The 23,867-nt window shown below is 36.6% G+C and overlaps 1 protein-coding gene across 2 annotated transcripts in view; it reads left to right on the plus strand.

Moving 5' to 3' along the window:
* Positions 1–3,726: 3,726 nt before the first annotated feature.
* The window catches only part of LOC131438789 (putative mediator of RNA polymerase II transcription subunit 26), a 173,002-nt gene continuing 152,861 nt past the window's right edge, over positions 3,727–23,867 (plus strand). Inside the window, exons 1-2 of one of the 2 annotated variants that reach the window (XM_058609060.1) lie at positions 3,727–4,721; positions 15,314–16,219. In XM_058609060.1, coding sequence (XP_058465043.1) covers positions 16,015–16,219 — 205 coding nt within the window. In that variant the 5' untranslated portion in view covers positions 3,727–4,721; positions 15,314–16,014. The remainder of the gene's footprint in view (positions 4,722–15,313; positions 16,220–23,867) is intronic. The other variant, XM_058609064.1, reaches the window with a different exon arrangement.

The following is a 23,867-nucleotide window of genomic DNA, read 5'->3' on the forward strand; positions in this document are numbered from 1 at the left end:
ATGAAAACGTGAAAAAAATCCACAAAATGATTTTCAATGACCGTAAAGTGAAGTTGATCGAGATAGCTGACACCCTAAAGATATCAAAGGAACGTGTTGGACATATTAATCACGAATATTTGGATATGAGAAAGCTTTGTGCAAAATGGGTGCCGCGTGAGCTCACAATCAATCAAAAACAACAACGAAAAACCATGCTGAAATTGAACGAATTGGGCTTCGAATTGCTCCCTCATCCACCGTATTCTCCAGATTTGGCCCCCAGTGACTTTTTCCTGTTCTCAGACCTCCAGAGAATGCTCGCTGGTAAAAAATTTAGAAGCAATGAAGAGGTAATCGCTGAAACTGAGGCCTATTTTGAGGCAAAGGACAAATCGTACTACAAAAATGGTATCGAAAAGTTGGAAGATCGCTATAATCGCTGTATCGCCTCTGATGGCAATTATGTTGAATAATAAAAACGAATTTTGGCAAAAAAATGTGTGTTTCTATTAAACGATACGAACTTTTCAGCCGAACTGTTAGATGTTGTCTGGGGGTTACCGAACTTCATATTAAGGACAGCTTTGCGTAACAGCAGACCCTGTCAGCTTGGAACGAAATCAATCTTCAGTTCAGCAACGCCATCGCACGGCATCACATTCAACATATCATGTCAATTGTATGGGTGCGCAGTGCTGCTATTTTCGCGCGCACGTGTTTGACATTTCTCTCCCCTACTTCTATGTACGAGATTCGATGCGGGCACGGCTGAGGGCGCCATACTCGCAAAAAAGGATGTTGCCAATCATTTGTTCGGGAAATGTGAGAGCTGGATATCTTGTTAATGTGGTGTCTTTGGTAACAGATACGCAATTGCCTTTAATTTGTGCCTTTCGATTTTCTATCCTACAAGAAGAAAAGGTATCTAAAAATAATGGAGTAGCAAAATATTGAATCAAAATATAACAATTTTAGCTGGAGCAGTTTTTCCCCAAAGTATTAGAGCACATTCAGCAGCTTCAAGCTTCATATGGGTGGTATATAATATAACTGAAACTAACACAAACGTATCCCCAGCAAGTCGTTAGAGCAAATTCATCAGCTGGAAGTTTCATATGGAAGATTTATAATAGAAATGAAACTGGAACACGATTACATTAAAAATGAAATAATTCTAAGGTATCCGTAATAAACACAAAAATAAAGATGATGGTGGATGCACTAAACAGTGACAAATTACAAACTTACTTTACTTTAATGTTTAGATTTTTTGCGAACAATTGATTCTACTCCATTTTGATGCCTTCAACAAATTTTAACATTTGAAAATTTTACGAAAATATCCTTTTAATTGAAGGTATGATTATGATGATTTCAAAGTTACTTATGCCGTTTTTCATTGAAAAACACTGGTGGCGTGGATTGGTGTTTCATTGCGATTTCTGCTCGAAAGTGCAAAACCAGAGCAATCCACGCCACCAGTGTTTTTCAATGAAAAACGCCATTAGAAGATCAATTTTGGATACGAACAACCTCAAGATATAAATGTGGACAAATGAAACGATTTTATATCATAATAATTTTCAAGACAGAGAACGTACAAACTTAATCATTTTATGAACAGCGATTAAAAAAGATTTTATATATGTGAATGTGAAAAATGTGAATAACCGTCAACCAATAAACTCAGTAATAGTGTAATTTTAATGATCCTTCGTTAAAAAGCGTTCATAATCTTCGGAAAGTGTCTGAAAATAGAAAGGCAACAATACAAGGTAGAAAATATGTGACACAGTCCGCAGAACATATTTTGATTTTCACTTTTGCATATTAAGGAACCAATGCATACGCAACAAAATTCCTTAATTTTTTATATTGTAACTTGATTTAATTAATACATGAACGAACATTGTCATAGTTACAACGCACGTAGTGATAAGACACTTGTTCATGCGTTGTTTGATGTAAATGATAATTTAACTGAAACTGGCAGTGACCCGAGTTTAGTGAGGATTCAAATTATACATGCAAAATCGCAGATCAGCTTATATTGAGTTTAATTCTAATACTACATTTTATTGCATCTGATTATTTTATATATGTGAGTCTGTGCAACTTATTTGTACAAAGTTCCGAATCTTTTGAAACGTTTCCTGGTGGGACAACAGCTTGTTCAAATTGATACTGCATAGAGATTTGCATTGCATTGCATTGTTTTTGTGACACTTAATCTGGAAATCTTCTATGAGATTCTTGGAAACAAGATTAGACCAAAATATTACGCTTTTTAAGACTAAATCAATTTCTAACTATTCAATTAGGTTACACGATTATTGTTTGGTTCAATAATCGGGTCTGAGGGATTATGCTGAGAGATAGTTCATTGTGTTTAGCCACATTTAATGAAAAAGAAGTACCTATGATTATCATCATAACACAACTTTATACTGAATCTCTACCGTGTTGTTCGTATGTAAATGGAGATTTCAGTATGCACACTACCCGTTAACAAATTAAAACATTTTTTAACTTTTTCAAATCAAGTTAAATGAGAAAAATCCATCAACAAATCACAGAGATACAAGCGCTTCAAATTAGGTTCGAAAAATCTATCACCGATAGTTCTAAATTGGTTACTGGAGAATCAAGATAAACAGCTAACTTGTATTCAATACCAGTGAATACGGTATCAACATACCGCACACATACAAAAGCAACAATCCATTGAGCGAATGAATGTAACTTTCAGTTTTGTCGTCCACTCATCTCGCAGGCAGCCATGGGTAAACTAAAGCAGAAATGTATTCGGGCATATATAGATTCCCTTTTGTGCTATAGTTCATACTGCGTAAATCGGACAAAAGTTTGACATCATTCACTGCGTCTGTCATTGGCTTGTGAAAACATAGGTCAATTCAAAACCAATTTTTCAATGGTATGCAATTGAAATACTTAAACGACGTTACCGCATAAGTTTAAGTTAAAAGTTTCCGAATCGATGGGTTGTTAAATTATATCAATCCATAAACAAATGACTGAGTTATTAACGGTAAAAATTATGACACAAAAAGATTACGGGGCTATTTTTGTAACTTTAAATTGATCCCGGCCCCGTATAGTGAAAAGTAAGGCATTTTTAATGCCAAAAGATTTGGTTTACGTTTGCTTAGCGGTTTCTGATGAACCGCGAGATGGCAATAATAATCCAACATAAATGTTCCAACTGCTAAAAAACTTAAACTGGTGTACAGACTAAATAATATATGATATTGATTCGTCCGCACAAACGTCAATGCGATCGGGATTTGTATTATATGTGTATTTGAATATTAACTACACTTTTTGGGATAAATTTCTTTTACTCCGGATATCTGTTGTTTGAACTTTTCGATAGTTATAAGTGGAAACAACTCTTGGCGTTGTGTTGGAGGCTAGGCTCTCCGGTGCCAAAACGACAATACCATTGCACCTACAATTCATTGCAATGCCGATTTTATATCTTGATATACAATACAATGTTTGCAATAAGTAACCCTTTATTCTGACGATGACAATCGTTTGCTGATTTCAGTCGCCCTCGTGTGTGATCAATGAGCCGTATAAACGTGCACAGGGGAGGATAAAATTGAGATTGATTCGCGCTCCAGCCGTAGCGATCTCACGAGTTTACTAACCTACACTTACCTTTACCTGCTGTAACGAATCGCACGACTCTTAATAGCGTTCCAACGGTCAACTACGCTTGGAGCACTTCGTACACAGCCTCCTTAGTAATCAGTGGTTTCGTTGCAAATCTGACGTGAGCAGAACAGTGCATTAGTTGCAACGGTATGGTATAGATACTTGTTGTTTATCAACTTGCGATCAAAGTGTGCCCAGGAGCTCCACCACCAGTTCTTGTGTCAACCGAAGTTGTATTTGAAGTTCGCGAAAAGAATCAATAAGGTAAAACAGGGTAAACAAAAGTAGTTTCTCCTTTCGATTGGCACTCGCGCCTGTAGGAGGCAGTGGAAGTGTTTGTGTGGAAAGAACATTCAAAACCGGCCCCATTGCATTGCTTCCGTTTAGGGAAAAGCGTTGGCGGTGGCTGTTGTGCGCTAGCAGGTTCCCACTTGAATTACACTTGGTGAGAAAAAGGGTGGAAATGAGGCTCAATTCCTCATCGCGTTCACCAGCTGAACAGTTAGTACTGTCGTTCACGTTGCTTTGGTAACGTCAAAAATAACACATACCTTTGATTACGAAAGGGTGCCATGTTTTGGGCGATTATCGTCGTCGGTTGTCCTGTGTTTTACTGTGATCAATTAAAATTCGTGTGAATTTGATCGATCTTTACGCGTTCTGAGTAATCATACAAATGAATCAAATAAACAAGTTTATCTTACTCAACTGCTGCTAAATAATTGCGAACGTGAGAAGTATGAACAGAAGAGAAAAGCTATATATGCGCCAATAATTACGACGAACGAGATAACAGGTAAAGTCTTCGGAACAATTTGATTGCACTTCCAATGACTTGATGCTATACAGGTTTTTGAGTAAAACAAAGTGAGTGTTGAAACAACAACAAAAAACTGCTTGTCAAGTCAGGTTACGAAGTAGTTCAAGACAAGAAGTGTTCCTACTCTCAGCAGCTGTGATTATTGATTGTTCAAATCGTTCAATGAATGTCGAATGGATAATCGGCAGCAAACTCAGGAAACAGTGTCGATCTGAATCGGAAATCGATTACCACTCAGGTAATAATTGTTCTTTTAATAAAAAAACAGTAGAGAATCTTTGAATTTCGTGGTAATATTCTGGATCACGTGACCTTTTAATTTTAATCTCAACATTTTGCGGAAGTATTGTCATGCACATATTCTTCTAGTAAAACTGATGTTATACTTGAATTGCTTTAGTTCAATTAACTACCGTTTATTTGTTATCAACATCACGATATCTTGTATTGAAAGTCTTGATATGGGTCATTGTATCAATGTTGATTATTTGATCAGCAATTTACGCTGTAAAGTTTGCGAAAATGTGGAATAGTTGTTATTCATTAGAAGTAGTAAAACTGATATCGAACACATCGCTTGTCACCGCTATTACATCTAAAGCTGGATAAGTGCGATGTTTAGGTACGAAAAAATATTTTTTTAGCGGTTTTGAATTTAAAATAAATAATTGTTCTTATATCCATTGCTATGTCTACTCGATGAAATAGGTTTTGGAATCATCATACAACAGATAAAAGTTTTAATATGAAATAATTTTACTTGCAAAAGTTTACATATTTTATATTTCCAGAGATCCACAGTCGATGATAATCATTTACCCACAGACATATTCTACTAGAAAAAAAACAAACCCTCCAGCATCGTCAACCGTTAAACGTCCTTTCGGCCTTGCCCCAAGCGCATAATGAAGGAATATGAAAAAAAATCGATGGCGTGGTCACGTTTTTGTTGGCCCATCCATCTATGATTATCGTGTAGAAGTTGACTGCTCATTTCGATTAATATACTCTCGAGCAGAAAAAAAACCTGCCAGACACAGTAGTTCTGATGATGGCTGGCTGTGTAATGTAACTTGCGAATAAAAAATGACACATGAATTTATGATGATTAGATCGGAATGACCAAGAAATAAGGTAGGAATTTCGACTGTGCCCAAAAATCAAACCCAAATGAACTGGGACAATGATTCAACGATTCCATCAACAGTATGTTTTGACTAACAGGTTTCTATTGAGAATTATTGATCAAACGATTCTCGGTTCTACCATACGAACTGTAAACAAATTCAAGAGTCTGTCGGTGTCCAGGTTTGGCATGGAAACACAATAATATGAAACTACTTTGCTGTGGGGAGTTCGTCGAGTCTTAGTTTTATTGATTTAATATTCCTTCAATAAGCTTGAGATTTCTCCCTCCCATGGTTGGTGGGATTGACGGTATTGCAAACATCATCAGATACAATCAATTAGCGTTACAATTTGATAAAGATATGTGTTAGGGCTTTTAGTTTCATAAGATGGATAATGGAATGAGGTTACACTCCAACTCCGGGGCTGGAGCGGCCGGTAAGGCTTAACTAGGCTCTGTTGTATGTTTCACTTTCATACTACCGGCCCTTATTACCAGTATGAAGTGGAAATTAACTGCAGAGAACGAGTCCCAATTGGGTTTTACACGATGACAACAAATGAACGGTAAATCGAGTCCATCTTTGACGTTTATTGGTGGTTTGTGCAATGATTCTGTACCTTATAAAAATCGACTGCGAAGTCTGTTGAAACAGAAAGGCCAAATTCCACAAAAGGAATGTAATGTCTAGACTTTGCTTTGCTGTTGTCTATGTTCGGTAGATTAACTTCAAGTGTAAGATGAAATTAGGAGCATTCTATTTGAGATTTCGTGTCGCTATAACAGCATTATTGAACAATTTTCGAACTACTTTTTCGTCAGTATTACTTCACAGAACCGAAGCAAAGTATTCCATTTTGTCACAATTAATTGATATTCTCGAGTATTCTGTAAAATAATATGGTGATGAGATAACTATTGGTACATTAATCCTAGTTAGAATCTATTAGAATAGAAATAGTAATCTAATGTGTGTATGTATGTATGAGTGTATGTATATATATATATATATATATATATATATATATATATATATATATATATATATATATATATATATATATATATATATATATATATATATATATATATATATATATATATATATATATATATATATATATATATATATATATATATATATGAATGTTTGTATGTATGTATGTATGCAGAGCTTTTTTTCACTTCTCTCTAAGGGACATGCTAATGCACAATTTTTCGTATCTCCTCCATCATGTTTTAAAACAAAATATTGAAGTCATTTCTTGTTTCATACCTTAAAAATATAATATTTGAGTAAAATATAATTGCAGAATCAGATTTTATTTTTTGTAAAATAATCAGTCATCATCAAGTTAATCAATTTTTATTGGTAATTTGATAATTATGTTGATCCGGGGGTTTGCGTCAGCAGTTCAACATAATCTGCTGACGCACTGATGAGTCGAAGACGAAACGTAAACTTAAGCAATTTTTATTGTTGTAAAATAGTAGCTTTTGTTTACAACATACGTAATAAATTTTGAAGCAGCCTCCAAAATCGGGTGTTGAAAATCTTAACCTCAATATGGTTGAAGACGCAAAACAGGGAGGATGTCATCAAGATTGATATCAATATTATTCCGATTTGTTGTTCTGGTCAGTTGATGATCAAAGCATTTACGAATTGATAAGCATGATATGCTTCAAAATGCCCAGATGAGTCACGGTGATATTTTCAAAATTTTCTTTAGGGGCACTGCGTGTCCTCGTGTGCTTCCACAAAAAAGCCCTGTATGTGTATATGTATGTATGTATGTATGTATGTATGTATGTATGTATGTATGTAAGTATATGTTTATGTATGTATGTTTGTGTGGATGTATATATGTATGTATGTGCAATATACATTATATGAAAAACAACAAATACTCGATGATGATGCAAACTACAACTAAATTCATAAGACACAAACATGAACACACTTTACAACAATTTTATAAAATCTGTTTCAATCAGCACAAAAAACAGTGACCAAGTGGGAACAATAGCCTAAGAACACCTGTGTGTTGATTTAAAATAGAAGCTCATAGAAGAAAATTTATCTTGCCAAGTTAACATTTGCATCAATAAGGCCGGGGACTAACTAATAAACCACTTTTTGGGAAAAATAGAAGCAAAGCCTTAAAGGTTTTTATTAAATTAAATGAACTAAAACTCTGGATAGATCAAAGGCAATAGAAAAATAAACCTGTCTTAATCCACCTAGTGGTGTAATGATGCCTTTCTCATGTACATATAATATTGTGGTATTCTATTCAAAAATTTTCTCTTCGATTTTTGAAAGAAACCAAGTGATTGTTTATGCATAACATACAGAATAAAACAGTGCTTTGATTGCGTAAGCCATCCTTAAGAGAACGAAATGGGTTCACTATTATATGCACTTCCGGCACCGGAACCCGAGAACCGGTATAGTCAAAGTCGGTTCGTACGGCCACCAACTAACATGACACACAAACTCTTCTAGTACGCACTCTATAACTCCGGATTCGGAAGTCGGATCCGGATGAAATTCAGGAATTCCGTATGGGACCAGAAGACCTTTCATTTGCATATTAGTTTGTGGAAATTGGTCAAACCATCGATGAGAAAAGTGAGTGAGAACCATTTTGGTATATATGACCACTATTTCCGGTACTTTCGGAACCGGATACCGGGAACCAGGATAGCCGGAATCGGTTTGTTTAGTTGCCTACTGATAATGACTATCGATTTGTGTAGTTTTGAGACCAGTTTAGAAAAATTTTCACGTTTTTTGTTTCGCCGGTTTAAGTGACGGTGTACAATATTGAACACACTTTACCCTATAATTCCGGAACCGGAAGTCGGATCCAGATGAAATTCAGGAATTCCGTATGGGACAGGAAGATCTTTCGTTTGAATCTAAGTTTGTGGAAATCGGTCAAACCATCGCTGAGAAAAGTGAGTGAGATCCATTTTGGTATATATGACCACTATTTCTGGTACTTCCGGAACCGGATACCGGGAACCAGGATAGCCGGAATCGGTTTGATTAGTTGCCTACTGATGATGACTATCGATTTGTGTAGTTTTGAGACCAGTTTAGAAAATTTTTTACGTTTTTTGTTTCGCCGGTTTAAGTGACGGTGAACAATATTGAACACACTTTACCCTATAATTCCGGAACCGGAAGTCGGATCCAGATGAAATTCAGGAATTCCGTATGGGACCACGAGACCTTCCATTTGAATCTAAGTTTGTGGAAATCGGTCAAACCATCGCTTAGAAAAGTGAGTGAGAACCATTTTGGTATATATGACCACTATTTCCGGTACTTCCGGAACCGGATACCGGGAACCAGGATAGCCGGAATCGGTTTGTTTAGTTGCCTAATGATAATGACTATCGATTTGTGTAGTTTTGAGACCAGTTTAGAAAAATTTTCACGTTTTTTGCTTCGCCGGTTTAAGTGACGGTGTACAATATTGAACACACTTTACCCTATAATTTCGGAACCAGAAGTCGGATCCGGATGAAATTCAGGAATTCCGTATGGGACCACAAGACCTTTCATTTGAATCTAAGTTTGTGGAAATCGGTCAAACCATCGCTGAGAAAAGTGAGTGAGATCCATTTTGGTATATATGACCACTATTTCTGGTACTTCCGGAACCGGATACCGGGAACCAGGATAGCCGGAATCGGTTTGATTAGTTGCCTACTGATGATGACTATCGATTTGTGTAGTTTTGAGACCAGTTTAGAAAATTTTTTACGTGTTTTGTTTCGCCGGTTTAAGTGACGGTGAACAATATTGAACACACTTTACCCTATAATTCCGGAACCGGAAGTCGGATCCAGATGAAATTCAGGAATTCCGTATGGGACCACGAGACCTTCCCTTTGAATTCAAGTTTGTGGAAATCGGTCAAACCATCGCTTAGAAAAGTAAGTGAGAACCATTTTGGTATATATGACCACTATTTCCGGTACTTCCGGAACCGGATACCGGGAACCAGGATAGCCGGAATCGGTTTGATTAGTTGCCTACTGATAATGACTATCGATTTGTGTAGTTTTGAGACCAGTTTAGAAAAATTTTTACGTTTTTTGTTTCGCCGGTTTAAGTGACGGTGAACAATATTGAACACACTTTACCCTATAATTCCGGAACCGGAAGTCGGATCCGGATGAAATTCAGGAATTCCGTATGGGACCACGAGACCTTTCATTTGAATCCTAGTTTGTCAAAATCGGTTCAGCCATCTCCGAGAAAACCTAGTGAGATTATTTGACACATACACACACACACATACATACACACACACACAGACATTGCTCAGCTCGATGAACTGAGTCGAATGGTATATGACACTTGGCCCTCCGGGCCAATTTTCACTAGTCGGTTTTTCAAGTGATTGCATAACCTTTCTATATGAGAAAGGCAAAACATAAAGGGTTTTTTCCTTTCTCATATAGAAAGGTTATGCAACCACTGTGAAAACCGACTTTTGAACCGAGGCTCGGAGGGCCGAGTGTCATACCATTCGAGTCAGCTACGCAAAATGTCTGTGTGTGTATGTGCGTAACGTTTTTTTGCACTAACTTTTCTCGGAGATGGCTAAACCGATTTTCACAAACTTAGTTTCAAATGAAAGGTCTTGTGGTCCCATACAAAATTCCTGAATATTATTTGGATTCGACATTCAGTTCCGGAATTATGGGGTAAAATGTGCAAAAATTCAATTAGTTTCAATAAGTGCACCAACTTTTTTCGGAGATGGCAAAACCGATTTTCACAATCTAAGATTCAAATGAAAGCTCTTTAGGTCCCATAATAAATTCCTGAATTTCATTTCGATCTGATTTCCAGTTCCGGAGTTATGGGGTAAAATGTGCAAAAACATGAAAATATGTTTTCTAACTTTTCTCATAGATGGCGCGACCGATTTTCACAAACTCAGGTTCAAATGAAAGGTCCTGCGGTCCCATACGAAATTCTTAAATTTCATCCAGATCTGACTTCCGGATCCGGCAATATAAGGTAAAATGTGTTAAAAATTTTATACCATCGCTGAAAAAGGTGAAAAACTGTACAAAATTTTCTAAATCGACCTCAAATCTTCTCCAATTGATAGTCAAACAAATCGATTTCAGTTATTCTTTCAAGAATCGAAGAAAATTATTTTCAAGAATACCGCAGTACTATATATGATAGTATGATTGAAATGAGAAAGGCATCATTGCACCACTAGGTGGATTAAAACAGGTTTTTAAAATAAATATTGATTAAAGTATGAGTTAAACCTAAATCATTAAGATTTCTATTCGGTGGTGACTTTTCAGCCCTATTATGTACATGATTTGGTTATTATTATTAAGACAGGAAGGACCGCAATTCTGTGATTTTTGTGTAGGGAAAATTGTAAACCTACTTGTATTGTGTAATGGGAAAAAGGAGCTTATATACTAACTTACTAACTAATACAGAGAGCGAATCGATTCAATTGAAGATTGCATCGATTTTTGTCGGAATTTGCTTATAATATTATGTGACATTACATCTAATGATTCTATATTTGTGAGTCTGTGTAACTCATTTGTACTAAACCATACACTTAGAAATATTTACATCTTAATAGATGCACATAAAAGAAGCGTCGCGATTCACTTACATTCACAATTCAAAGCATGTAAATACATGCTTGGAGATGTAATATTTTGTCATCACCGAAGAATTTGCGGTATGCTTGAATTTAAATCAAGCGTAAATTTAATTTTTTCTAAGAGTGCAGGGAGGACGCTTCAAAATCATTTTCAGAATTTTATTCTGAATCCTTTGAAGCGTTTTCTTCCTGATGGAACAACAACTTGGATGGTTGGTCTGAAAATTTGTTTATAAATTAATAATTTGTTTTTTAGACAGAGCTTAGAATTTCAGTTTTTAAGAAGATATGAACATTTAATATATTTATTACACTTTGCCTGGATTCCTTCAATGTGATCCTTAAAAGTGAGTTTTTTTATCATACGTTAAACCTAAGTATTTTGCTTCTTGCTCCATTTGGTTAATTTTCCATTTCGACAGATAATCGCTGAAAATATTGATAAAGGAGTTTAATTAGCAAAAGGACTTCAAGCCGAATTACTTGACCTATCAAAATAGTTTTCAATATTTTTTTGCGTTTCAAACGAGTGATTATATACAAACAAAGACATCATATTAACAAGATACCCAGCTGTCGCATTCCCAGAACAAATCATAGGCAACCTTCTTTTTTTGCGAGCATGGCGCCCTCAGGCGAGTCCGCATCGAATCGATCCCTCCAGAGATGGAGTTGAGGAACCTTTTATTGCTTACTAAACTAACGATGGGGTCGGCAAATCCAGGTGTGCCCCGGGCGCAAATTTTCCTAGTTACGCCACTGGCAACTTATCAAAAACTTCGTTGTTTATGAGTAGTACGTTCTGAAAACGAAATCCAGAATGCTGCTGTAAATAAAATGTACTCTTAAGGTAAATTAGACAAAGCAGCATTTCTTAATACCTACTGAATTATTTATTTTTTATTTATGTCTTTCATTTAACCGCCGAAAATACACGATCTCTGCGTTAAGTATCCATGCAGAGATCGTGTATTTTTACGGGGGCTGCAGCAAATCAATTACTTGTACCGTTTTTGTTGATTTACTGAATTTCAGTTGTATATAGGGTTTTTTACCGATTATCCGGTATATTTATATCTGTGTTAAGCTAATTTCGGTGAAACGGACGATTACTGTCAAACCCGACAATTTAAAAATCCTTATATTGGTAATTCTGATTATAATACTCAATCAACGGAATATTTTTGAAAATGTTGTTTTCGCTGCTATTTCGGTTAAATATCGCTGCACCGTAATTAATTGGAACGATTTTCCACCGAGATCAAAATAAATTTTCGAATGTGTGTAGGACGAAAATTGGAAACACATCAATATCAATACTATATCCTTTTTATGCTCAAATGCTGATGACTTGGCGCACCAACAGTAAAATGTTGGTTGTGCAAATCTCGATACTGTTTTTATGTTTATTGTGTGAAATTCGTTTGATCGACTTCACTGGCATGCAGTTCAGTTATTGACCCAAAGTTTCAACACGACGTTAATTTTGATCATACTTTTTCAATTGGAGAACATATTAAGAACTATAGTTGAAACGATCATCAAAAAAGAAGGAAAAGGATTCCATTTCTTATCAAATATTGCAAGCTATATCATTTAATTAATTAACTTGAACGCCTGATTGCAAAAATCGGACAGGTGTACCATTGTTTGGAAAATTAAATGTTTTTGAATGCAATATTCGGATTAAGCATTGAGTGCAAAAAACATACTTATATTCTGATTGTGTGTTTGATTTGGCAGATGAAGTTCAAACTCATAAATTGAATGCTATGAAATCGGTCATTAATTGAAACAGCTGTTGAATGATAAGGAGAACGTTTCGCAATAGCGAAAAGAATACCAACGCGATTTACTTTTGATAAACATTGTAAATTGAATAATAGTACATTACACCGCATCCGCGTTCATCAATTATATCACTTTTTTGGTTACCGAAAAGACAAATCAGAGCTCGAAGTATTTATTGAAAGCTAGATTTCATTCGTTCCAGTGAACGCCTAAACAAAATATCGAATAATGCTATTTATGGCATAATACAATTCAAAATATTTTTGATAGATATGGAAATATTCAATCAGATCTGTCACAAGATTTGTGTGCGTATCAGAGGACTCATTTTTCATTAGCCAAAAGTATCATTGTTTTTTCTAGACTGTTGCGATGATTTGTTGTCAGCAAAACACCCACAAGCTCAACACACACCCGAGTCCATTAGAATCAAGTAATACAAACATTGAACGGTGCTCTAAAATTACCCGAATTCGATTGGATACAAGTGTTTCCTGATACTACGTTACAATACAACAATAAAATTAAAAACTGCGTAAAAGTTACCACAGGGACGGAACTCGAACCCGTAACTTTCTCCTAAATCAAGAAATCGGCAACTTTAGAGCACAGAACAGTAGTTAATGCTTCAAGTTTAAAATTTTAGATTGGCCTAGAAATTCTAGGCTATGGGACGTTGGGCGGGCTCGCCGACTTGGGTACCACATCGATATTCAGCCGGTCCATCTCCTCCCACGATCGCTTCGAGTAGTGGGTCGACGCCAGATTCGGCCAGAACACCGCGTTTTCGCCCTTATGGTTTTGCTTGATGAACGACGCAACTTCCGACAGACATTTCGTACTATAAATTTCACCGTTCACGGTCAGTCCGGAGCGAAACCCGCATAGCGTTTTGGCTACCTGGGCAGCCATGGCCACCAGGCGGCTACCAAAATTGATTCAGTAACGGTTGTCAAATCCTATTTGACAAAACAATGTCGCCTGTATCTAAGTTAGCCGAGCGTTTTCATCTTCTCACCTTCGCTGAAAATGTCAAAGATTTCAATGTGGAAAAATCCTGGTGGATACGGTTGTATCGTTTGAGTTGTATAACTGCCAGCGGTGAGGCAGTCGGTCACCAGAATGTCTGCCAGCTATATTTTACCAGCTGGCAGCGTTTAGTCAGCCGTCTGACAGCCATGCATATGCGGGAAGAAGAGCGGCCGGGTGGTTAATCGGCGTTCACAAAGTGCCGCAAGATGTCCGTTTTCAACGTGGCGGGGTGGCGTTCTTTGGACGCGCACATTTCTGAACAGAGTTGAATCACTGTTTTTGCCATCATGGTTAGAGTTCGACTGATAGAGCTGTCAAATTTTGTCAGCTGACTCATGGGTTACTATGATTGATACTACATGGGTAGTTTCGTCAGTGCGGGTTACGGTTAACCTATGAAAAATCGACTATTTTTGATCATATTTATTTTAAAATCAAGCGTGATTGACTGGTATGTTTAATTTCAACGTTGTTGTGTGAACATCGATGATGTATTAGGCTCTGGTCGTAAAAGTAAGGCTGTCATTTCGAAAAATTTCTGAAAAATTCACCATATTGTTATAGAAAATCGAAAGACAAAGTGGCAACGTAAAGATTTCACAATTTTGCGCGAACATTTAAAAATGAATATAATTGGTTGCCGCGTTTCCTTCCACCTGAATTGCTCCCGTATTAAAATTGAAATTTTCCAAAAGAAGTGTTGTTTTTTTGGTAAGAGTCATAGTGTCACAGGTGACAATGGAGCATTGTTGGAAATATACAAAAATGAGAACAATTTTTTAAATAGTAAATACCTTTTGTGATTTCATATAGAATGATCTACACTAATAATTTCCAGTTAACTAGATTTCTACACAATAAGTAACATTCCGTCATTAATTTTTCGTTCAGAAATTTTTGTTTTTAAGCTTTACTACTAATATATTCCTCTACTCGGACAGCAATATCTCATGACAATGGTTCGCAACCTGTTGTTGGGTGGTTCGCAGAACGCACCTTATGTTGGCTTGACTGTTAAACCACCTCGGCGCCGATGCCGGCACAGCCCGCACCGCTTTGCCCCGCGGCAGGTCATCGCATCGCATCACATATCGGGGTGGTTCCTCCTATGCGATCCTGCTTACACCACAGCTTTTTGCCACAACTCTGACTCTGATACGTGATGATATCATTCTCATCGGGGACGTTGGTTTGATTCTCTCTTTACAGCCCGTGCGCGCGGATTCGATCGATTCGTGGCCTACCAGGGCTGCCTACCTGTTTTCGTGCACTATTATGGAATATGGCGCGGCGGAGCGGTAATGATGACAGTGCTGTTGTAGCGAGGACTCGCCGCGCATCGCTGTTCGGGGAAGGTGTGTGGAAGTCGGATTGAAGTTACGGCTCCTGCGAGGTCGTTGGTACACAGTCAGTCATTTAACTCATCTGCTAGTGGAAGGAATTATCGTCGCGAGTGAGCCTTGCTATAGAATAGGGCTTAAACGGAAAGTGACGGGTTCTTACTATATCTTATCTCGAACGTCCGGAACGTGAATGCACACATGTGACCGGTTGTGCCACCGCGGGGAAACGTGTCGGAATTTAACGAGCACCGATTTAATTTCGAGTGATAAAAATTGGTACCAGATACTGAGAGTTTCGTTTCTCGATGACCGAGTGAGGGTGATAAAATAATTTAATTTTTTATCGTATTCGTGCGGTCCTGTTTGTCCAGAGGAGTGAAAGGTTTGATCGAATTGAGTGAATGTGATTGTTGTTGAAGCCATATTTAAAAAAAAATCAAATTGAATGCAGTCTTGATTGGTTTGTTGATAACAAGTGAAGTGAAATGTGAATAAAAAAAAAATAATTACATAGAATAACATAGCAAAGTGAGGAGAAGAATATATTTATATAATCAATCATTCGCAATGTCGATGGAACGTGACGAGTATCTACCGAACATGGAACAAAGTCAGACCATAATAATGGATAACGATGGAGCTGATACGGATACGACCAGCATAATGCAGAACAAGGTAGACTATGATCGGCCACAATCAACGGCCAGATATACTGAAGGGGAAGACAGCGAGGAGGACATAGCCGGTGACTTCAAAGAACATAACTATGAATGTAAGTGATTTGCTAATTTGTTTTTAATCGTCTCTTATCCACATCGCCGAAGACTTTGCTGTTGCTGTCATATTCCTTCAGAATAATGACGTGTTGATGAAACGTATAAGTAATTTAATCAAACCGACCTGAGTTGAGCCTGATTGAATTGCGTCGCGTGAAAGGGAGAAGTGCCAGAGAAACAACCAACTATTTGTCAGATATGTGTAGCGTTTTGTGCGTTTCAATATCTTATCTTGTGTTGGGACACATATAAACAGAGGTGCCTATGAAATTATTTCTTATCTTAAATTGTTGATCTTGTATGTTAGTATCTAATAATAACATCCACGTTCGTTTCAGCTCCTTCATTAATTTTAATCATTCGAAACCCTCAATTCAAGCTGCTCTGATAGAATGGTAATCTGGGCTCTACATTTTTTTTCTTTTTTTAAGATTACTCACTGTTACAGAGGGACTATAGGTAATACAAACATAATAAACAATTTCGATCAACGCTTTGTCGTTAGCAACACAAATGGTACAGATGCATTATCTAACATATTTGTGATAGCTTTATAGATGACACTCTCATAACAGAACATATTGGGCTGCTGGGATAAAACATTACAAGCTTAAGTTTCAGTAGTAACTGTGTGAAAAACATTTGGCATTCACTATCGAAACTCAAGCCTGCTAGGTTTTATTTATTAGGCCGATTGTCCAACTATCATGTTTATTGCCAATGAATAACATAGCCACATTTAATGCATGCTGTCATTTTAAAATCTCAAACAGAGTTTGGATGAACGAGGCAGTGAAGATGAGTAAACATGCTTCACGGCGTGTGATATTCATGAATATATCTGCTTTATGAACGAAGTCGCTTTTGAGGAAGCGTAAGCCTTGTTGTTTCATTGGAATGGAAGAGAACGAAAAATGTTCAGCCATACCACTGTTGCTCCTTCTCTCGGTAACAGAGAATGTCTAACCCCACAATTCATGGCAAGCAACTATCTTCACTAGACCGGATTGTGCTGAAGATTATCAGTTTTTGTCAACAGACTGATGACTGGCTCTTAACTGTCGAATGTTTCTCCAAGGTTCGAACGCGCTTCACTTTTCACACTTTGTGCACTGTCACCTCTAGCGTGTTTATTCGAGTAAAGGTTTTGCTGTAATGAGGACATGCGTTTCTGAAGCTCTCAACAAGCCATAGTAATACGCAATGAAAATTCAATGAAAAAATACTCCATGTTGGATATTGATTACAAGACTTATTTTCTATCGAGCTGGTTAATTTGCTCTCATGCACTATTTCGATTAAATCCAATTTAATGCTATCTAGCAGGAATTTGATATTTAGAAGTACCAAGAGTTACTTTTTCTTGAGCAGCCAACAAACGGAGCGCTTGTTTGTTCGCAGTATTTGCTGAGATCGCCAAATCGCCATCACTAATCCTGCGCTCCTACTACTTTTGTTTATAATATTCATGTATCACAAAGAATGCTTACCCTCCGTCAACTTGACACGAATTAAATAAATGATATACAAAAATTTCCGTGGCATAAAGTCATCATCAAGGGGAAAGACACCTTGCAAGCGTATAGGTAATGTCAATAATGATAATACTATAAACAATAATCATAATTGTTTATTCATTCACACATTCGAAAAACAAAATAGAGTTATTTCCAGAGTTCGTGCAATTGTTTCTGTAAGTTTTATTGAAATGGTACGTTTTTTGAAAGGTTTATTTTAAATCACACATATTCATTCTGATTTTAATTTGTCATGATATGTAATCTCTGTGTAAAAACAGATACATGGTAAATAAGATGTAATGCTTTGTTGTTCCCAAAACCTGTTGGGAGGTGTAAAAATGTTCCTTCATTATACCCATCTGAAACAAATGATAACATATGATTCTAAAATAAAACAATAACTGGCAGATAAAAATTGATTTGTTACGACACTTATATCATCATATCTCTGTAACCGGAAAGGATAGCTACTTGATCTTCGAACTTCATTCAAAGTAGCTTTCAAACGAGTCTAAGTTTAATGCAATTGGTTCAGTCATTTCCAAGATAATTGAGTGATAATCTTTCTAACCCACACAAACAAATACAAACACACACACATAAACATTTTCCGATATCGTCGAGCTGGTCGTCTGGACGATTAATTGTGGTTAATTGTTTTTGTACGCGAGTTTCCTTAATTGGGAAGAAGTAAAGATATTCAAAAACAGGCCCGTGCGGCCGGCGGGGGAGGGGGGGTTGATGGTTTTAACCCCCCATGTAAGATTTATCAACATTAAATTCCATGAACATTAGTACTTATTATATAAAGGTGCAAATAACTTGACAATTCATACTTCAGAATTTGTTTTACAATGTCAATTCCTCCACCCCCCCACCCCCCCCCCCCCCCCCCCCCACCCTCATCCCTTACAAGAAGTCGCTTTAATCATTATTTTGAGATGTGCAGTTAGCACAACGAGTTCCGTTCTACCTATCTCCAATTCTCATTTCCGGAGTTGTGGTTAGAATCTTCAAAATGTAACTCATTTCGTTCTCCCATAGACTACAAGAAATCTTCAATATTGGCTCCTAAACTATTATTATTTGCTGATTCCCAAACATATTTTGTGGCTTCATTTACGAATCCAAAAAATTGTTTCCGTTAATCCTACAGTACTATTTATGAGAATATGAATAATATCAGAAAGGAATCGTTATACCACCAAATGATTTAAAACAGATTTTTAAGGCACATATTGATTATTTTTCACCTTTTCTGTTGAATAAAACGAATTTTTAATATTTCATACGTTAAACTTAAAAGAATCGGAAAAGGCCAGTCAATGTGTTTAGTTCAAAATCCAGAATAATGAAAATTCAAAATAATTAAATTCAAAAGATGATGAATGTTGGATCAAGTAGATATTTTGATGTAGCTAGAATCAACAATCGATTTTCAAATTATGGAAGAATTGATAAAGCGACAAAATTAATTAACCACAAACCCATGATGCAAACAAAACAAAACATTTCAAGTGCACTCTTGCAATTATCGTAGTGTTTAATGTTTATTGCTTGAAGTTCATTGCTCTCACTAACAAGCAACTAGCAAAGAACTGTTGATTATAAAGCCGACCTTTACTGACTATCGTAAATATGTACATCTGCTACGACATCAAGACATATGTCACCGGTATGGAAGTATCATACTTGTGTAGTAAATTCACTCCATTCGAGAAATCGTGTGATCAGATACAGAACTTGGAGCTGCTTTGAGTGACGAGAAGACAACCTGCAAACGATGATAAGTCGGAAAAGGCCACGAGAATGTCGAAGTGACTGATCTGGATAGACTGAGGTCCGTTCCAAGGTAGAATGAAATTAACAAACAATGCATTGGCCACTATGGTCGACCTTTTGTCGATTTGTTTAACTTGGCATAACCTACTTGGTATAATCTACGGTCTTGGTTCAAGGTGCGATGAGCTTGTAATGTTCAATCCCACCCGGAAAGCTTTTGCTGGGTGCTTTAGATACTAGTATAGAAACGCATAACATAAAACGTGAGCCATGAAGCAAGCTCTATTTACGGTGGCGTTTATATCCTGTAGCAATGTTCAAAGTCACGTTACTATTGGAAGTGGATGCCCTACATTCCTCGCCCGTCTCGCACAGCGCTGACGAGGATCTAATATGACGTTATGGTAGGCACTTAAGAATGTACAAATTTTTTGCCTTTGGCAAACTTTAATCATGAGACAACGCATACCAGTCAATCTCATAGCGACAGCTTGGATGCTACACATAATCTTTTCGTGATTTACATCATACAAATTACGTTAGTATATATAATTGCACAGCAATTAAAAAAATATCGTTGTTTTATCCGTCGTTCTTGGTTTGAGAAGCGGAAAGAATTAGAACTACCGGCAAAAATTCAAAATTAGATACAAGTTTTCGTTTCGATAAGATATGTCATCGTGCTTATTTCGATCAGTGTATTCCATGTCTTTGTAGGATCATTCCTAATTATTTAATAATTTTGACATTTCCAGTACATTTTGCAATAAGTGACTCCTCAATAAGTTAGAATTGGGATTCCAAAACTCTTGTAATGCTTTTTAACACCTATAACTTACAAAAAGTTACACATATAACGCTTTTAAAATAAAATACATACGCCTTTAACTAACAAAATAGTAACGCCTCTAACTTACAAAAATGTAACGCATGTAACACTTCGTAATGCCTGTAATTAACAAAAGAATAACGCATGCGTTTCGTAACACCTGTAACTTACAAAAAGTAACACTTCGTAACGCTCGTAACTTACAAAAGGTAATGCTTCATAAAGCCTAAAACTTACTAAAAAGTAACACATGTAAAGCATCATAAGGATTGTTACTTACAAACAAGTAACGCTTGCAACTTCGAAAACAGTAACGCTTGTAACACTTCGTAACGTTTATAACTCATAAAAAGTAACGCATGTAACGCTTTCTAACGTTTATAACTCCCGGAAAAGTAACGCATGAAACCCTATGTAACCCTCAAAACTTATAAAAGTACCGCTTGTAACGTCCTAACTCAAAAAAGTAACGCATGTAACGCTTTGTAGCGCCAATAATTTACAATAAAGCATTGAACGTAACGTCTATAACTTACAAAAAGTAACACTTCGTAACGCCTATGATTCACAAAAAAGTAACGCTTCGTTACGATTATAAAATACAAAAAAGTAACACATATATCGCTTCGTAACGCTTATGATTCACAAAAAAGTAACACATGTAATGCTTCGTAACGCCTATAACTTACAAAAAAAATAACGCATGTAACGCTTCGTAATACCTATAACTTACAAAAAAGTGGCACATGATGCGTTTCGTAACGTTATATACCACTTCGTAACAGCTGTAACTTCCTTAAAAGTAACGCATCGTAACTTGTTTACCGCAAAAACCTAGCTCTTGTAACGGTTTTTAACGTTCATAATTTCCACAAGATAACATATGATTTGTAATCCTCAATTTAAGAAAACTATCGTATGCAACACTAATAATATCGAGTGAAACGCTTCGTCAAATGGAACCTTTTTCCATATTGGGTACGAGTATAGCGTGATGGGTAAGTCGATGCCTTTCACGAAATCCGCCTGGGTTTGATTCCCAGCCCCGCACATAGGGTTTAGAACACCGAACTTCCGAAAATTCGCATTAAACTGATATATCAGCACAAATAAACAACTGTTGACAATCAGTACCATAAGGTACCGCTGTGATGAAATGATATTTTTACTGAAAAAATCAGCTACCGAGGTTTGAACAGCTGATATCGGTAATCCAATTTAAGTGTGTATGTAACGTAAAATGGCAGCTTTGGTTTTTGTCATGCTAATTTGTCAAGCCTGGAGAAAACACAGCGCTTATCAGTTCCTTTTCGTGCGAACAAAACGAATGTTAATTAGTCAACTCCAAGCCCTCGGCTTCGTCCTAGGGCTGATGAAGTACACAAACCCTATAATCTGACAGATGGTGCCGACTCGGATCAGGTTCGATGCGGTGAAACACGTATACGTGTGACAAATTATATAATCACTTTTATTCATAAGATCATTTCTAACAATTCCGTTAAGAACAGTGTGGCTAATGATCCCCAGAGGATGATGATGTCATACCTAAATGGTGATTATATGCGACCGAGAATGAGCGTTAGTGATCCGGTTGCAAACTTATATCATGCCTTCGCTGATGACTGCGGGTAAGACGTAGTTTCCCATATCGCTCTCTCTAGAGCTTTGCCGAACTGCGTGAATAAACAACTGACAGTTAGTGTTGCGATGCAAGGTCTTCAAATGTTTGACTTGTTTAATAAGCTAAATAAACTCAACCGCACACGACCTCGAAAGAGTATTTGTGCACTGGCAACTGATGTTGTTCGCGGGTTTACTTCCATCAATGGAATAGTTTATGGCAAAAGCAGATGATTAAGAATAGCATGCGAAAAATCCCAACTTGTTCGCTAGAACTGGTCAGAGGTTTGTAGTGACAGCAATTTATTTTCTTTGGGATTAGTATAGGATTGTTTTGCACGCTGGTCGTAGTAGCATTTATCTATTCGATTTCTCAACTTATTTTCAATAGACTGTCCTATTAAATTAAGTTCAATTCAATTAAACTAGGAAATGTCACACCGTACTCTTATCTGTAAAGAGGGCAGCACTAATGAGATCTTAAATTTCTTGAAACGCTGGACATTCGACCCTGTTTCATTTACCAAGAGCTTACGCAGTCGCACTCAACGTTCCATGCTAGTGCCAACAAGTCTGAAATTTCGATAATCTAAATTTCAATGTTTTGTAGAACAGGATTGAATGTTTTGGTGACTTTATTCACCAAACTTCCTAAACGATTCCACCATAGCGGCTGGGGTTCACTAGGAGATTGATAATACATATTATATTTCTCCGGACAGGACCAGCCTAGATGTCGTGTGGAATCCGGTGAAAATTTTTTACCAAGATCCACTGCGACAATTTCAGGAGTTTCTTCTTTCCTTAAGTTATTCGATTTTTTTTCAACGTTTCACATCTGATTACTCTATTCTACTAAATTATCTCTTCATTCAACAAACAGTTTTTTTCAAAAATACTTTCTCGTTTTTGATTTAAAATGATTTGAATATGTCAGTTCAATGATTCAACTGAAAGGACAACCGAAATCGGTTTGTTTGGCCGTCTACTGATAAAAACAATCAATTGGAGTAGTTTTGAGCCCGTTTTGGAAAATTTTGTACGTTTTTTCGCCATTTTACGTGATGGTATAAAATTTTTAACACACTTTACCCGTTACTATTGCCGGAACCTAAAGTAAGTAAGATTTTTACGGTGGAAAATGCCAATTGTATACGTTTTATCGGTTTTTATGGTTTGTAGATAGAGGACGCTTCATTTTTTATGTTTTTTTTGAGAATTTATCCTGTGAAAATCGACTTTTGAACCGCCAAGGGCCGAGTGTCATATATCATTCGACTTAGTTCGTCAAGTACGAAAAATGTATGTGTGTATTCGTGTGAGAAAAATGTGCACTCATTTTTCTCCGAGATGGATGAACCGATTTTCACAATCTTAGACTCAAATGAATGGTACTATTGTCCCATAGATTTTTTTTTTAATTTGGGCTGGATCTGAAGTCCGGTTCCAGAATTGCAAAGATAAATGTACAAATAATTGCATAAAATATGCTCTCACTTTTCTCCGAAGTGGTTGAATAGATTTTAACAAACCTAGGCTCAAATGAAAGGCACTACTGCATCAGAGATATATTATTTAATTTCAGATCGATCTTACTTTCGATTCCGGAATTACAGGGGGATGAGTGGAAGAACTGCAAATTTAAGAGTTTGCCTTTATAGAAGAAGATATAAAGATGATCTAGTTTTCAAAAATAGTCTTACAAGTCTTGTAAGTTGAAGGCCAAACAAACTCAAAACGCACGTGTCTTTACAGTAAGTTTCGGAACATGGTTTTTTACTTAAGAAGAATCTTCATACTAAGCTGAGTAATAATTGTGAAGACATCGTGAAATTTTTAAACACGAAAATAACACATGCACTGATTTTTAAAGTTTATAGGGTGATCGCC

Source organism: Malaya genurostris, chromosome 3, assembly GCF_030247185.1.
Source record: "Malaya genurostris strain Urasoe2022 chromosome 3, Malgen_1.1, whole genome shotgun sequence".
In the NCBI taxonomy this organism is placed as follows: domain Eukaryota; kingdom Metazoa; phylum Arthropoda; class Insecta; order Diptera; family Culicidae; genus Malaya; species Malaya genurostris.